This window comes from Penicillium paradoxum (genome assembly GCF_028828445.1).
Source record: "Penicillium paradoxum strain IBT 22861 chromosome Unknown utg000005l_segment0_segment0, whole genome shotgun sequence".
In the NCBI taxonomy this organism is placed as follows: domain Eukaryota; kingdom Fungi; phylum Ascomycota; class Eurotiomycetes; order Eurotiales; family Aspergillaceae; genus Penicillium; species Penicillium paradoxum.
The window spans coordinates 799,847-815,973 of record NW_026643183.1 but is presented as its reverse complement, the minus strand read 5'-3'; the positions used below and the strand labels follow the sequence as shown (position 1 = coordinate 815,973).

The window sequence follows — 16,127 nt, the reverse complement described above, 5'->3', positions numbered from 1 at the left end:
CATAATTGCATGGGTATCTCACAATCACATCTACGTAGCGTCACTTCGCCCTACTTAAGGCCTGACGAGCCCCCGCTGGGATGACTGGTTTCCCCGGGGGGATCGCTCATCTTTTAATCAGAATGTCATCTGGGGATGATGACAAGATTCGTCAGTCTCGTCAGTCTGAATCATCCGGTTCGGAGTTGTTCCATGGTCGGATGCCGATAGCCGCATACCAACCCAAGGACTTGGGTTCATCTTCTCGATCGCGATCGATTGCGCGAGTTACTTAGTCTCACGATATCCCAGGCGAGTCAATGAAGCCGAGCCTGTCTCGGGCCAAAGCGCCTCTCCTTTTCTCCGCGATTCGGATTTAGCCGGTCGGCGCCTCTCCGTTGCCTCTCTTGCCATGACCCGAGAAGAAACTCAGAAGGCAAAAACAGCAGGCAAAAAGATGCAGAAAAGGAGACGATCTGTGCCGGATGCATAAGATCCATATAATTCCCATCTGATTAGTCCGGAGAAGCGCTGCTTTGTCAGAATCACGACACCTCCGCTTGGAATGGAATGTCCCTTTTCATCATTATCGTCTGATTTTTTCATTGGAAGTTGATTTGGAACATTCAGTGAAAGGGGGGAAAAGATCCCGGGAAAAAAAAAAGAGATTTATCTTCAAAGAAAAAACGAGCGACCTCGAAACCTTCGGAGGATTATTGGTCTCACCTCCCTCTTTCCCTCGGCCGTTCGCCAGCCTCTCCTCATACCTCCGACATCATAGTCCTGACGCCCGACTCCCTCACTACTCCATGCCGGCTGCGAACGCTAGGAGCCTTAGTGTGTCGCATCAGTAACTACGAACCGGACAAGTGGGAGGATCATACTCGACGCTGGCAGTCTCTCCCCCCCCCCTGTTCTGTCGCCATGGACTCCCATCGGGCATCATTCAGCGACATGACAGATGGGTCAAATGCGCACACATCAGAGCAGTTGGCATCTCGCAACCAACCGCCCCACGACACGGTCACTAGCTTCGCCAGCACACCATCCAGATCACTCAGTACCAAGAAAACCGTCACTCCTTTACCTGCCAACCTACTTCCTTCGGCGCCCGCATCTCCCCCGACGCCCGCACCTAGCCCTACCCCCCACCAACGACCTCCGAATTGGCACTCGTCTGACGACGAAGAGAGTAGCTTCCTATTGAACCTCCGTATCCACTTCAGTACTCTATCCAACGCCCGAAAACAGAAACTCTTGGAAGGTCTCTTGGACGTATGCGACAGCCAACAGTTGAGCTTTGTGTCGAGCTATGTCGGGCCTAGGTTGAGAAAAGATCCATTCCAGGTTTTCCCCAATGAACTATGTTTAAGAGTATGTTATCTTGTCTTAAGTTTTACTACACAACACTACACAACACTAATGTCGAGTCTACTAGGTACTCTCATTCATCGACGACCCCAAGACTCTCGCAAGAGCGTCACAAGTATCGCGGCGCTGGCGAGAACTATTAAATGATGACATCACGTGGAAAAATCTATGCGAGAAACATGCATATTCGGTGCGAAGGGTCTTGGAAGACGAGGGGGACCTCGTCGACCCTTTCACCGCCCATCCCGTCGAGTCGGCCTCTGGTGCACGCACCTTCAGCGGGTTGCAGCGGCGCTTGACCGCGTCAAATGGTCAGTTCACTGAGAGCACACCGGATCTACCCCGCACTCTTTCCGGAGAATGGTTGCCTCCGACAAGCTTCTCCCGAAGACGTCGAATACGCCCTGTCTCTTATCGCTCACAGTTCAAGCAAAAGTATATGGTTGAGTCGGCATGGAATAAGGGTGGCCGCTGCACCCAACGTCATATCACTCCCGACCAGGGAGTGGTGACGAGTCTTCATCTCACTCCGAAATACATCGTGGTTGCGTTGGATAATGCGAAAATCCATGTATACGATACTAACGGCGACAATCAAAAGACGCTCCAGGGCCATGTGATGGGAGTATGGGCAATGGTCCCGTGGGACGATATTTTGGTCAGCGGAGGCTGCGATCGCGAAGTTCGAGTATGGAACATGGCTACTGGGTAGGACCGAACCCCCGTGATTTGTACGATACGAAGACTAACGCACGATAGGGCGTCGATTCATCTTCTTCGTGGTCACACATCAACTGTGCGGTGCCTAAAGATGTCCGATTCTAATACAGCCATCTCTGGATCCAGAGATACCACTCTTCGGATATGGGATCTGGCTTCGGGAAGTTGTCGTCACGTTCTCGTCGGACATCAAGCTAGCGTGCGGTGCCTTGCAATTCACGGTGATTTAGTCGTGTCAGGTAGCTATGACACGACTGCACGCATATGGAGCATCTCCCAAGGTCGCTGGCTCCGCACTCTTCAGGGGCATTTCAGTCAAATCTACGCTATTGCTTTTGATGGCCGGCGGATCGCGACGGGAAGCTTGGATACTAGTGTTCGGATCTGGGACCCACAATCTGGACAGTGCCATGCTATTCTGCAAGGTCATACATCTTTGGTTGGTCAACTACAGATGCGAGACGACACGCTGGTGACTGGTGGCTCTGATGGTTCCGTCCGTGTCTGGTCATTGACTAAGATGGCGCCGATTCACCGTCTTGCGGCCCACGACAACAGTGTCACCAGTCTCCAGTTTGATAAGACCCGCATCGTCAGTGGTGGCAGCGATGGCCGTGTCAAGGTCTGGAATCTACAGACTGGTCAGCTACTTCGAGAACTTTCAACCCCCGCCGAGGCGGTTTGGAGAGTTGCTTTTGAGGATGAAAAAGCGGTGATCATGGCGAGCCGATCTAGCCGCACGGTTATGGAGGTACGTGGCGATGGCTGTTCCGATCACTTCGTGGAAGTATGTTTTTATTAACCTACCACAGGTCTGGTCATTCTCGCCGCCACCAGAAGAATACGATTATACCGCCATCGAGAGTACCTCGAGCACTCCAGGTCTAAGATCTACTGATGACAGCGACCTAGCCGCCCCATCCCACCATCGAGCAATGTCCTCCGACCCCCCTTCATCCATTCCATCAGGCACTGATAGTGATGCACTCATGCCAGACGCACCCTCCTAATTTTTCAGCATTTACTGATTTGATATCCTGCCATTTAACGATCACGCATATCCATTTATTCATGTTTATCTCCCATCTTTTTGAGCGCGGTGGGTTTTTGTCAACAGTGGATGCTCTTCAGAATGAGCTGCCGGCGTTCCTGCCTGGGTGTTTGTAGAGCACCGATTGGTTGCATATTTGGTGTTGCAAGTCTGTTTGGTCACCCTGTCATGGTTTCTTGTCCGGACTGGTGAAGCTGCCAAACTGGAGTTGTGAGATCTGTTTTTCTATTACCTTGGTTTTTTTATTATCGGCCATTTCGGAGTGTTTTGTGGTTGAGCACATGATACCTTTCTGGAAACCCTTGGAATGTTCTATATACCATCTAGTCAGGTGAAATCTACTTCGTATATCATCTACATTCCTGAGTATAAATATCCACTCGGTCGATTTCGAGCCCCGGGCGGGCCGGCTTGTAACATGACTAAGCGGAACTCTCGGAACCTTGGAAGTCGCAGAATTGCCGCGGACGGATCTGAAATGTAGACCTGAACATGATCATTGCCTGTTGAAAGCCACAGGGGACTCGCTCTAGAAAAGCTAATTACGCCTACCGTAAGATGTACATGTGCTCTGCTCGGACTAGGCAGCCGAGTTGATCCCGCTATAACCGATGAAACACGGCCATCTTCTGTGACGTTTGTGGAACCAATATCACAACCTCTCTGTGACCCACAGTATCCTTTACTGCTTCTGTCCAAGTATCTGCAAGTATACAAGCTCCCTCGGACGACGGTCTGCGGGTGAACAATGGTCTATGGGGGCAAGCCGAGTACCGGATGTTACCTGTGTCGCAAGCGGAAGATAAAGGTATGTCCCGAGTTTCAATATTGTTTCATCTTTTCCCCTGCCGATTTATACCTGCATTGTACCTATAGCTTGAGCATATGATGAAGTGATCAATGCTAAAATATCACTGAAGTGCGATGAAGCTCGCCCGGGATGCCGGAACTGCGTCATCTATGGCCGCCCATGTCCAGGTTACCGGCCTGATGTTGTCTTTCGCAATGAGAACAGGAAATTCGAGCCTCTCGTGAAGAGCAGTGCTGGCGTCAATACAAACAACAACAGTAGTGACAACCTGGGCAGCTCTCTGACCTCGGACGCAGTTGTCTCGCGCCGTCGGCGCCGATCCCTCAATGGGAAACATCATGACAAGCCTACTCTGACGCTATATTCGCCAGCGGATACTAGTTGGGAAGAGCGCGCTTTGTGTTATTTCTTTGACCAATACACTATCAAAGCAGAGGGTGAAGATAGCGGGCATCTCGCCTATGTGCCCCCGCTGTACGCTCGCCAGCTTGGCCAGAGTGACGAATCGGCATCATCCTGCTTACGGTGGGCCGTCGATGCCACATCGCTGATGACTCTGGCCAATGCTAATAATGCGCCTCCTCTTATGATTAGGGCACAGCAGGGCTATGGGCGGGCGTTGCGGGCTTTACAGGCGGCATTGGTGTCTCCAGCCCATGCTGCCAAAGACGAGACATTTGCTTCGGTTGTTTTGCTCTCGTTATATGAAGATATCTCGGGGCAACGGAATGGATTGTTCAGTTCACATACGGCTGGCTTCGAGTTTTTGATGAAACTCCGTGGAGAGGCCCAGATGGATCATAGACATAGTCGGGATATGGTCAATTTTGCTTATGCCCACACAGTATGTTCAAGAATAACCCTAGCGGGGCTATCCATCAATAATTACTTGCAACTGACCGTTTTTGCAGTATGTTGAAATCCTCGCACTGGGAGACAAACCCCGCTTCGATACCGAATGGGTTCTCGGTATGCTAGACAACAACAATCCAATTGATCGGCTCATCATCGCAGCATCAAAGCTATGCCAGCTATTTGTCGCCATCCGCTCTGCGCCAAAGCCCTCAGATCAAGCAACTGTCGAATCATGGATCGCGGCTGGCCGCGAGTGTGATATAGAATTTTCACAATGGACACAGACCCTTCCGGATAGCTGGCTCCCACTAGTCGTCTACTCTGCGAAGGGCGAGCCCCTCTTGACCTACACCCGCATCTCCCTTGCCGTCGTTTGGAACTACTACCGCTCAGTGCGCGTGATGCTCCAACAGCTTTTCCTCGGCCTGACCACCGCCCTTTCCACCATCAAAGAGGCCAATAAACAATTTTCCAACTCCCCTGAGACCGGCACTTTTGATACGAAGTCCGAGTCTGTTCTTGAAGAGGAAAGTCTGCGAGCCACCATCCGCGAACTGACAACAGATGTTTGCCGTAGCATCCCCTTTGCGCTAGCAGAGGTCGACTCCCTTGGCCGCCCCAATAAGTCGGATAGCGCAAGGAAAATGCGCGCTGTCCAGGGTTATGGCTTGCTCTGGCCTTTGTGGTATATTCTCTCCTCCGGTATGCCGACCACGGTGCAGGCCGAGCAGATCCGTACCGTGCTGTCCCGTGTCGGGTCTACGCTGGGCATTAGATTGGCCTGGGTTCTTGCTCATGAGGCAGAGCGCATTCGCGAAGAGCAGAATGAGATACTAGGAACTTCTATTGACCCCTCCTCCACAAGTGTTTCTGGTCTCAACGAGGTTTGTAGACCATTGCCATGACAGCGGGTTTTTGGCATCTTTCGAACTCAAAATTTAGAGACGTGATCACACGCCATAACATACAATTTATACCTTTTCAGAGCTCAACAATCACTCTGTCTAGTTTCATGATCAAGGACATGTCCATGTGTAAGTCCCAGCCTTTCGAATGAGGCCCTAAAGCAAGGAACCCTGACAGCACGAGTATAGCGACTACTTTTGGACCACACGTTAATGTGTACATCTATACATAACATGTTTGCCTTTCTTTTGACCAGAAGAGTATCATGATAGAGCTCAAGTAGGACGACTACATGGCCGTCTTTAAACTAATCAAGGCGGTCCAAATTATTCTTGTCGTGATAGTCTCAAAAGGGGGGTCACAATGCATGCCAGAATGAAACATCAGGGAGCTAGATATGCTAAACTGGCAAGGTAATCCCAACTAGCTAAGAGGACTGATAAATATACAGAATGTCAAACTAGTGGCTGTCGTCTATGAGAGCTCAGATAAGCTGGTCCCCTAACAAAGGTTGGTAGCAGAGTGGTTTGCCTCTAGACCTAGATAGGTGATGTGTTGACAAACGATGTAAACGGTGTAAACGAGATCTTCCTCGCGCTCCATGTGACGCTCTACCACGCGAAAGCGTTGTTTATACTCCTGCAAACTAACCCTCTGACCATTCATCACACTGTTAGACCTCGGACTCGTTCTACGAGCTCGCAGGTCACCTTTGTCGTGATGGTTCACCCCGTTGCTGAAGACGATAATACGAAGCCATTCAATCCGAAGGATGATGACTTTGCAACCAGCACTGTCGTCCCTGAAGCAGCCCTCGACAGCTGTGATGGCATTCAGCATTCGTCCCAACTCGGACTAGATACCAATTCGTCCTTTTCTGACCATCCCGCTTCTCCCCAGGAGTCTTCGTCCAAGGCCAACGATGTTGAAATTAATCTGCCCGAGATCGAAGGACCAAAATGGACTCCTGTCAATTCCACGACGAAGCAGGACGACCCTGGCCCGTCAGTTCGACGCCGTACCGCCGCAGAGCTCAAGGAGATCATGGAGAAGCAGGTTGAGCACCGTAAGTATTATGCATAATATTCTTTTTTGCAACGTATTTGCTAACAAATCCATTCCAACAGCCGAATTCTCAGGTCTGGATGCTATTACCTTGACCCCTCTTCTATCCGCATTCCTAACTCGGCACGAAAAGCAAATGCGTGATATGCATCCGGAGCGGACTGAGGTGGATTGGCTGAGTGGTCGCCCGAGGCCTTTGAAGTCTCCCGTTACTCGCCGTGCTACGCTGGGACAGATGTGTGGCGTCCAAGGTCCCCCAGATGAAAAATGCACCAATTGCGCCCAAGAGAAGGGTCCATTCAAAAACTGCCGCGTTCTTTTCATGGACAACCACATCCAATGGAGTTGGGCCTGCATCTGTTGTGTCTATAGGACCGACGCTGGTAGATGTTCTTTGCGTAAGTCTCCTTCCACACTTAGCCCGGGGGAACATACTGATACTGATGTGTCGAACAGGCCCGGACCGATTCTTGAATGTCCCCTCGTGGGTCGCCGAAGCTGTGACTCGATATGATCCCACTAACAAACTGCTCCCTATCTATCATGCCGGAAAGAAGGAGGATGCTGTGGCCCCTATCTGGCCAGATGCGAACGGTAAATGGCCTCCCAAGGCCACTTTGGGCGGCGAAAGACCGCAGAAGAAGCGTCGTATCGATGCCTCTGCACAGGACTTCGATGGCCGCGTCCCTGGCAAGCTGAAGAATGGTGGACTCGACTTCAATGATACCTGGTATCGCTCGCCCATTGAGGATCCCGACGTGTACCGCATGAAGGACAAGACCTTTGCTCTTACTACCTACCACGATATTGCCCAGATCCTCGAGCGCGTCAAGGAGGATCACCAGCGCTTGAAATTGGCTCTGCTTGAGAAAGGATTCTTGGACCCATTGGACGAGGATGAGGAGATGGAAGATGAGAATGTCTTCGCCAAGTAAGCGAATCCAGAATGATTGAAAAGTTTCCAGTTGTGAAGTACCACGAGACTGAGGCTGTTCTCTAAGTCTAATATGCTAATATGGATGTACTTAATCTTGCTGTACCAGGTCTGGGTGTGTGTGTTTTTCTCTTGCGCCATCATGCTGTTATCTAGCATAGCGTTTAATGAATGGAACCTGTGTCAAATGTCTTGCTTCTATCGTAGATACGGTGTACCGCCACTATCGGTTTCTTGTCCCAGTTATTATTCAAGTTCGAAATGATTCGATCGGTTCCTCGTGTCAGTGACCAGTAAGCCGTTTATCGGTGCCAATGCTGACTCGTTCAAGCTCAGACAGTAGATCATACAGATTTCAGGGCATTTGAGGGCATTTGAGGGCATTTGAGGGCATTTGTAAATGAAAAACTTATTCAACAAGGTGTCTCAGAATGTAACTTCTCAATTTGACCTGGATCTTAAAGAGAGGAGGCCAAAAAGCTTGTCCTTCCAGCAAGGGCCACACCTTGATAAGCTTAGATACGCGTTTGATAAGGAGTATTTGTGTGCACATAAGTATGACAACGTATGAAAGCCATGGAATGCACAACTGCCCCTGGTGTAGCTGAAATCCATGTTTATGCATCTGGATTAGGGCCGGCTAGTTCGGCTTCCGTCAAGGGAGTTCATCGACATACTACATATTTTTTGCACCGGGTACTCCGGATATCATTGACGTCATCACTGGTTGTGGTGATGAGATTTCATATGAGTATTGTCGATATGATAGATAATTATAGTTGAAGACAAGAAGATCCAAGCTAATAACAACAATTTAAGAAGTATGAACAGTTTAATGAGATCGCCTGGAACGTATAAAGTGGAAGTGCGGAGATAAGCCTCTCGAGTCCGTTTGCGGATCACTGACATCACAACCTCCCGAGATACTATCCTGGAACACTACACACTTGCATTTTAGATTTGAATCTCTCCCCTCTCTAGATACCCCTGGATAGATCTGCATATTGCTTCGCAGTCGAGACAACATGGCTACACAGGAACGCAGGCTCCCTTTCGGGAAGATCGAACCCAATTCCATGAAGTACTTCCTCAGCTGTGGCTTTGGTGGAATTATTGGTATGCCCAATCTCCCAGTCCCGCCAAAAAGACAAATGCTAACATCCTTGTCCCAGCTTGTGGTATGCAACAGCTCTCCAACATCTTACTGACCCTCAATTGACACCCAATCTCCCAACAGGGCCAACCCACACAGCTGTCACACCCCTCGATCTCGTGAAATGCCGTCGTCAGGTTGACCCAAAGATCTACACCTCCAACCTCCAAGCATGGCGTACAATTATGTCCAAGGAAGGCCTGCGCGGCATCTTCTTCGGCTGGTCCCCAACATTCTTGGGCTACTCTTTCCAAGGTGCCGGTAAATACGGGTTATACGAGTACTTCAAGAACCTGTATGGAAACCAGATGTTCCCAGACTCGAACCGCACCCTGGTCTTCCTCGGAGCTAGTGCCTCTGCTGAGTTCTTCGCCGATATGGCTCTGTGTCCGATGGAGGCCATCAAAGTCCGCATGCAGACCACCCTGCCGCCGTTTGCTTCCACTATGCGCGAGGGCTGGAGCAAGATTGTCGCCAAAGAAGGCTTCAGCGGTCTGTACAAGGGACTTTACCCCTTGTGGGCACGACAGATCCCTTATACTATGACCAAGTTTGCCACTTTTGAGGAGACCGTCAAGTTCATCTACCAGACCATGGGTAAGCCCAAGGAAGAATATGGCCAATTGACCCAGACCGGTGTCAGCTTCTTGGGTGGTTATATTGCTGGAATCTTCTGTGCCATTGTCAGCCATCCGGCCGATGTCATGGTCAGCAAATTGAACGCTGATCGTAAAGGTGGGTCTTCCCGTTTCGGTTGCAGTCTTGATGTGTGCTAACAGCTTTTTATAGCTGGTGAAGGTGCGATGACTGCTGTGTCCCGGATCTACGGAAACATTGGTTTCTCTGGTCTGTGGAATGGTCTTCCTGTCCGTATTGTGATGCTGGGCACCCTGACCGGTTTCCAATGGCTCATGTAAGTGCTTCCTCTTTGATTTGCCGTGCTGTGAATGATGCTAATTTTCACGCAGTTATGACTCTTTCAAGGTATTCCTTGGTCTTCCCACCACTGGAGGCCACTAGATAGCATTGGAATTTCTTTTTCTTTCTTTCCTCGGAGCAATCGTATATAGCAAAGGAGTTTGAATGGATAAATGATAAACAACAAATGAGCTATTCTGTAGACCGCCTTTGATATCGGGGCAGAATAATGTTGGAGATCATCCGCATTGTTGGTGACCTCCATTCGGTGCTCAATAGGCCCACCATTCCAGTCAATCGACTCATCCACGTTGCGGACGACTCATCAACCATCAATCCCAGCTGGATATACTATTTATACTGGCCTGCCAGATAATCCGCTCCTGCTTCCTACCTCTCCCGATTTTGCATCGCCCCTTCGCATCGTGCAGTCAGCTCCGACAAAGGATCCTGAGTTACATCGCTGGGTTCGCAATCCAGTCACCCCATCTACTATCCTCACGCCAGCCCGGATAATTCCCCTCCTCCCGTCACCACAATGGACGCCTCCCGCCAACCCTCATCCATCCCACCGGCCAATCCCCCCAGCGTGGAGATCGCTTACAAGCGCAAGTGCATTGCTCTGAAAAAGCGTCTTGCGGAAATCGAGGCTGAAAATGAGTTGATGCGTACCCGCAACCGTCGTGGCTCTCAATATATCCAAAAAATGCGCCTCGAGACCTGCATGCTACTCGAACGTTTAGCCAAAGTCACCGGCATGGCCGACGAGGCTAAGACCGGTGCAGCGAACCCGGAGCTGCGTGCCCGCGCCGCCGCCATGATGAACACCACCGGCTCACAGGGAGCAACAGGCGCACACCTGGAAGACGATACTGAAGGTAGCTCTGATGAGCAACCACGGACGGTACGTATAAATGCGCAGTTCCATACTTCCATACATCTCCAACAAACCCAACCTTTCCATTGCCTGATCTATTTAGAGTTTCATAAATTCCATTGTATTATCTGCTGTTGCATTCAAGCTAACGATTGTTTTCTCTTTCAGCCCGAGGAACGCCCACTGCGCGTCAAGCGCTCTCGCAAGTCCAATGCCGCCGGTCTCGATGACCCTATCGATGATCACCCTCATGATGGACACCCCGAATCTGCTGATCCTGCCGGTGCAGCCCTACCCCGTCTCGCACCAGCGCCTACCCAGGAGTCCCTCACCCACTCCTTCCGTGTGCAGACAGGCAGTGGCGGCTCTGCTGACCAGACCCCCGCCGCCGTCGAAGCCGGTTCTGAAAATGGGCCTATGCCTATGGATATGGATAAGGAGGAGCCGAAGGAGACCAAGGTTGAGCAGTTCTAGTTTATTTTCTTTTTTTTTCCCTTTTCCTTGTTCTTTCCTTTTTTTCTCTCTTCTCTCCTTCGTCTCCTCGCCAAGTCAAGTCTTTGGTCGTCCTCTTTTCTATTTTATTTCTTGTCTGAGGGTCTTATGCATCGGGTTTGGATGCGGTGCTGGTTTTGCTTATAGTGTTTCTTGATTTCTATCCCCTTTGGTGTGCCCCGTGATTGGGCCTATTCACTACTCTATGGCCTCCTGGCGTTCACGTCTGATATGAAATTCACTTGAGTTCCATGTTGAAAAGCATGGTCGAAGCAACTTGTGTCTAATTGTAGCCTCGTGGGGTTTAGAAAAATAATCATGTAGATGTAGATGAATGCAAATATCTGGGGTGTGGATTTGCTTAGTTGGATATTTTGGTGCGTCGCAGATGCAGCTATCTCACTGTTAGAGGTCAAAGGGTACATACATATATACTGTTTTGTGGAGGAAAGTGCCCGTAGGCCAGTACACAAGGAAGGTCGCAACAGTTCAATAGAATTTTAATTGATTGACCCCATCCCATCTGTACAGGGGCCAATAGCCATATCCCCAGGCCTTTTGTTGCAATAACAAACCCACATCAACTCCGATACCATTAGAAAAGACAACATGTTATTGGAAACAAGACTGGGATATGATTATCTGGATATGGATGTCTTCTTTCATGTACAGGGGAAGACTCATCGGGGTTGGAAAGATGATACAAATAACGGAAAGAGTGGCCACATGAAGGATACGACCGAGGATGGGTGGTGCGTAGACTGGATGTGTGTTTTGGGAACTCCCACACTGCTGGGATTGCTTGCGAGTTATGATTTTGTGATTGGCGTGGTTGACCCTGGCATGTTGCTATGCTCGTTTTGCGATAGTCGATGCAGGCTGGCTGCATGGCAAGGCATGAGACATATGCCGGTAATTCATATCATGATAATCGGGTTATCGCAGCAAATTCGAATGATCGTGACAAGAATGTAACAGTTGATGAGCACATTCTGTCTCAGAGTCTCTAATCAACTCCAGCATAGAGATCAACGACAATATTGATGGCAGCTACGAGAATTTCTGCGGCGATCAAGACGATGACTATTGTTTGTTAGATGATTCTGCCGGTTGTTATAGGTTTCACTGAGACTTACCAATCCACTCGAGGTACTCGCCATGACGATGTGTCAATTGATCTTTTAGGACTGCAAGAAGATCCGCAATGACGTCCAATCGCTCCGTCAACAGACCGACACGCTGGTCCATCTCCAGGTAACTCCGGACGGCCTGGTAGACAGGCTCCAACTGCGGCTCTGCCCAGAAGAGCTCTGGGCTATCGAGAACAGATCCCTGCAAGTGAATGTTGATGCGGAGAATGAAGAGTTCTCCGATCTGCATGTTGATCTGTCGGCGAGTGAGGTTGACGCTACCAGTTTGCGCGATCTGGGCAGGTAAGGGAGCAGTGTCGGTGATTGTTTCTGAAACAAGATCCTCGAAAAGCGAGGTCTTGACTGACTGTGCTAGAGCATGAGAAATCGCCAACTTGACCATGTGGTTGCGTGGGTCGCGAAGCGAGATGAAATCGTTGTAGATCCTGGCCTGGTACTCGCGCGCATAGTAGAAATTGAAATTCTCAATCTGCGTGTCATCGGGACTCAGTATGGAGGTGGCAAATTTGGAGATATCGGATAGGAATCTTGATTCTTGCGCGGGTGACATGCCCCATATTACGACTGTTCCGTAGTCGAAGAGGAAAACCTCAGGAGTGTGAATTGTGGTGTCGATATCGGGGGTGTCTTTGACGACTGGTTGTTCATTCTCATTTGAATGACTGCCCTCATCGTGCAGATCAATCAAATCATCTCTTCTGGTCTTCTTATTGTCTTCAACCTCCACTGCGCTGTCCGAGTATCTCCTTTCACTGGGTCTCCTCTCATGGTGCCCATTACCATTATGGTCTTGAAATAACCGAACCCCGTTCTGCTTTTCTTCGTATTGATAATCAAAAGGCGAGTAGACACACTCATCGTACAGCTTTGGGTTAGCTCCGCGAGTTTTGCTCCGCGACTTGAGGAACTTGATAACGCCCTCGAGTCGATACGAATTGGCCGTGCAGTAAGCCGTCACTCGGGGTATACGATCGCGATCAGCTTTTCCCAGTCTTGCAGCATGGCTTCGTGCAGCAGGATCCTTGATGCGAGTGATTTGCGAATAGACATCCCGTGGGAAATCTCCATCAGACCCTTCTTCCTCTTCCGTCACAGGGTCCGGCAGCAGTTTTAATTTTTGCGCTTTCTTTGTCGTTCGCTGTGGCCCAATCTTGGATGCCACATGCACGGGATTCGAGTTGGCATTGAAGGGAGCTCCATGACTATTACGACGACGAAGCTTGCTGTTCAACGCTGATAGCATGGGCTGGCTGCTCGGACGGGCCTGGCCACCCTGGGTATTGACATTCTGCACGGGAGGTGAACCGGTTTGCAAAGGTCGAAATGTAGAATCGGAAGTAGAGGCAGTACCCCCATAAGTGCTAATCTGCGTGAGCGGGTTGAAGGATACCGAGCGCGGCGTCCGGTTTGTTCGTGGTGACGTATTGGAAGCCGAGTTCTGATGCTGGGGCAACAGAGGAGAATTCTCTGCAGGCGCCATGGCGAGTGAAATAAGAGGTGTACAATTAGACAATTAGACGACAAGCGCCATTGACGAAGGGGTTTATAAAAAAAGAAAAGGAAAGCAAAGAGAGTGTGACTGTGGAAGTCAAGGAAGCTGCCCAGGAGCTGTCCGCCTTAATAATCGTTGGAATCTGCGGTCCTTGGCGCCCTGTACTTCCCTTCGGTGACACCATTTCGCCAGTCCTTGATTCCTACCTTTGTATGTGTTGGTGGCTTCTCCTGTATTTCTTCTACCCTAGATTCTTAGCCCCTGTGATCCTCCCTCCGTGTTAAGGATCCCAAAACGACATCAATCCATCTAGGTAGACATATTGGCAAGCCACCACGAAAGACGAGAGACTGACGATGACCCGAACATGTTTTGAGTGATTCTAAATTATGACTGGTCTTTTTGAATGAGTTGATTGCCAGGCATTACTTGGCATAAATGACACAATCCTATATACAAGACTTCCAAAATCGAGTCCAAGACCAGGTTTTACTCCCACCGAACACCATGCAACCCTAGTAACAGTCGGATAAAAATCCCCAATTCTATTGATCAATCACATACCGGCTGCAGGAAGCGCGGGGTTGGTTACATGACCGACACCGACTTTCACTTTGCGCCAATGGGCATCGCAAACTCCCGGGAGGCGCACCAGTTGATGCAATGAGCGCGCTTTCCCCGTTAACACTACCAGGTCGTACAGGTAAACTTCCAGCCGTTTCAAGATCTGCGGAATTGGAGAAACAAATGGCTTTGGTGGCCATACAATGCTGTCATCACTTTCACCGGCGAACAAATGCAGAGGGACCGCCTGTCTTCTTTCGGAGGCCATTGCCCTGGGCTGTGTTACGGGCCTTCTGAAGCATGCTGCTCCTGAGGTTTCGTCCAGCCTTGGAGACCTTAGGAGGCAGTGCGGGCTTTGAGGACTTCTTCGATGATGGCGCATCAAGAACCCGAATAGAGACATCTCCCATGTTGATATCCTTAGGAAGCTTGTCATGCTTTTCCAGGAATCTTAACTTGTTGGACTTTTTGGGTAGGGCGAATTGATCTTCGGCCGGGGGTGTGGGAGGGCGAATGGCGAATTCAGCGTTCAGAATATCATCTGGAAGCAAAGCAGGAAGCGCGGCTCGTCGTGCATCCTGAGTGGTTATGCCTTGAACAGTAGCTGTGCTTTCGGATTGCATGTCGTCGGACGCGGCCTCCTTGGCCTTGACATTCGATTGCGCTTGCAACTTGCGACGCTCATCGAGTTTCCGTCGCTTGTCCCTCTTTTGCTGCTCTTCTCTGTAGATATAATTAGTCAAGTCGACTATACCAACATTCAAGTGTCACACATACAATTGCTTCGCTGCTTCTTGCTTCTTGGCCTGCTCTTTCATTTTCAACAGCTGAGCAGAGTTATCAATAGTCTCTGGCGCGTCATCATCGCTATCATCTTCATCTTCATCGTCCTGGGCTGGTGTTTCCATAACTTCTTCTGGCTGTGCTTCAAATGATTCAGGTTCTTCGCTATCGAATCGGATCTTCTTGCCCGCCGATGCTTTCTCGCCATTTACTTGGGATAGCTTTCCGGATGTGTGTTTTGTGGCACCTTCATCGGTTCCAGCCTTTGGGTCACTTCTTCTTCTGCGCTTGGTCTGCTGGTCTTCGGTCTTGCCAGCACTTGTTGAATGAGCCTTGCGCTTTCCACTAGTCGCAGCTTCGGGCGCAACATTTGCTCGTCGGGTGCCTGTCGCCATCTTGGGATTGGAGGCAGTTGAGGTGCCAGTAGAATGTGTTCCTTGTTCTTCGGGCTGTCGCGTAAATAGACCCTTGGCAGCAGTTACCAAGTGCGTAAACATAGAGTGGAAAAGAAAGTAATTAGAGTAGCGAGCCCAAATGGGAAAAGCAGTTCCCTCAAGTTACGAGGTGAAGCAAAAATAAAAAAATCTCGGCGATGAGGATTTCCCGAGAGCGGAGACGATAAGCCACTTATCACTCCACCACATCTACTTCACATGCACTATGTAGTTTGCACTGAACAACCTGGTATGTTCCTCGTGGATTTATTATTGTGTATGATGGCTTTGTCTCTGTATTAAATATCTACTTGTCTTGTGTCAAACACCGTCTAGCGCCAACCCCAATTTTGCGCAAACCCCGATATATCTCAACTTGCGTAAATGGATGCATGGATCAAGAATATATAACCCAAGGTTTTCTATTATTATGCATTGAAAACAAATCCGAGGCCGTCCATGTAGTCCCTCGTAGGAAGGGTTTTTTACTTGTCTATCTACTACGCACACGCTTATATTGATGGTGTGATTTCTCAAGTTATGACATATACAGGCGAGTACCCAGCGCAAG

At 49.7% G+C, this 16,127-nt stretch overlaps 7 protein-coding genes across 7 annotated transcripts; 5 read left to right on the top strand and 2 right to left on the bottom strand.

Moving 5' to 3' along the window:
* Window positions 1–903: 903 nt before the first annotated feature.
* Window positions 904–3,080, top strand: N7457_005339 (F-box/WD repeat-containing protein; the record flags this gene model as incomplete). Its single annotated transcript, XM_057176384.1, has 4 exons — window positions 904–1,353; window positions 1,418–2,058; window positions 2,110–2,821; window positions 2,883–3,080. 4 exons carry the CDS (start codon window positions 904–906, stop codon window positions 3,078–3,080), a joined length of 2,001 nt encoding a protein of 666 aa, XP_057030686.1.
* A 789-nt stretch (window positions 3,081–3,869) lies between these two features.
* On the top strand, window positions 3,870–5,820 carry N7457_005338 (putative C6 transcription factor; the record flags this gene model as incomplete). Its single annotated transcript, XM_057176383.1, has 4 exons — window positions 3,870–3,929; window positions 4,042–4,776; window positions 4,844–5,671; window positions 5,773–5,820. Coding segments are annotated over 4 exons (1,671 nt in total), but the record flags the coding sequence as incomplete, so codon positions are not given.
* A 593-nt stretch (window positions 5,821–6,413) lies between these two features.
* N7457_005337 (DUF3716 domain-containing protein) lies at window positions 6,414–7,693 on the top strand (the record flags this gene model as incomplete). The annotated part of the gene is made up of 3 exons (XM_057176382.1): window positions 6,414–6,759; window positions 6,821–7,156; window positions 7,215–7,693. The coding sequence occupies 3 exons, from the start codon at window positions 6,414–6,416 to the stop codon at window positions 7,691–7,693; spliced, it is 1,161 nt and encodes a 386-aa protein (XP_057030684.1).
* A 1,024-nt stretch (window positions 7,694–8,717) lies between these two features.
* N7457_005336 (putative mitochondrial phosphate transporter Pic2) lies at window positions 8,718–9,865 on the top strand (the record flags this gene model as incomplete). Its single annotated transcript, XM_057176381.1, has 5 exons — window positions 8,718–8,808; window positions 8,865–8,870; window positions 8,930–9,580; window positions 9,635–9,758; window positions 9,814–9,865. 5 exons carry the CDS (start codon window positions 8,718–8,720, stop codon window positions 9,863–9,865), a joined length of 924 nt encoding a protein of 307 aa, XP_057030683.1.
* Window positions 9,866–10,301: 436 nt separating this feature from the next.
* Window positions 10,302–11,114, top strand: N7457_005335 (uncharacterized protein; the record flags this gene model as incomplete). The annotated part of the gene is made up of 2 exons (XM_057176380.1): window positions 10,302–10,667; window positions 10,809–11,114. 2 exons carry the CDS (start codon window positions 10,302–10,304, stop codon window positions 11,112–11,114), a joined length of 672 nt encoding a protein of 223 aa, XP_057030682.1.
* A 1,024-nt stretch (window positions 11,115–12,138) lies between these two features.
* N7457_005334 (YagE family protein) lies at window positions 12,139–13,763 on the bottom strand (the record flags this gene model as incomplete). The annotated part of the gene is made up of 2 exons (XM_057176379.1): window positions 12,139–12,215; window positions 12,269–13,763. The coding sequence occupies 2 exons, from the start codon at window positions 13,761–13,763 to the stop codon at window positions 12,139–12,141; spliced, it is 1,572 nt and encodes a 523-aa protein (XP_057030681.1).
* Window positions 13,764–14,557: 794 nt separating this feature from the next.
* N7457_005333 (uncharacterized protein) lies at window positions 14,558–15,619 on the bottom strand (the record flags this gene model as incomplete). The annotated part of the gene is made up of 2 exons (XM_057176378.1): window positions 14,558–15,062; window positions 15,117–15,619. The coding sequence occupies 2 exons, from the start codon at window positions 15,617–15,619 to the stop codon at window positions 14,558–14,560; spliced, it is 1,008 nt and encodes a 335-aa protein (XP_057030680.1).
* Window positions 15,620–16,127: the final 508 nt, after the last annotated feature.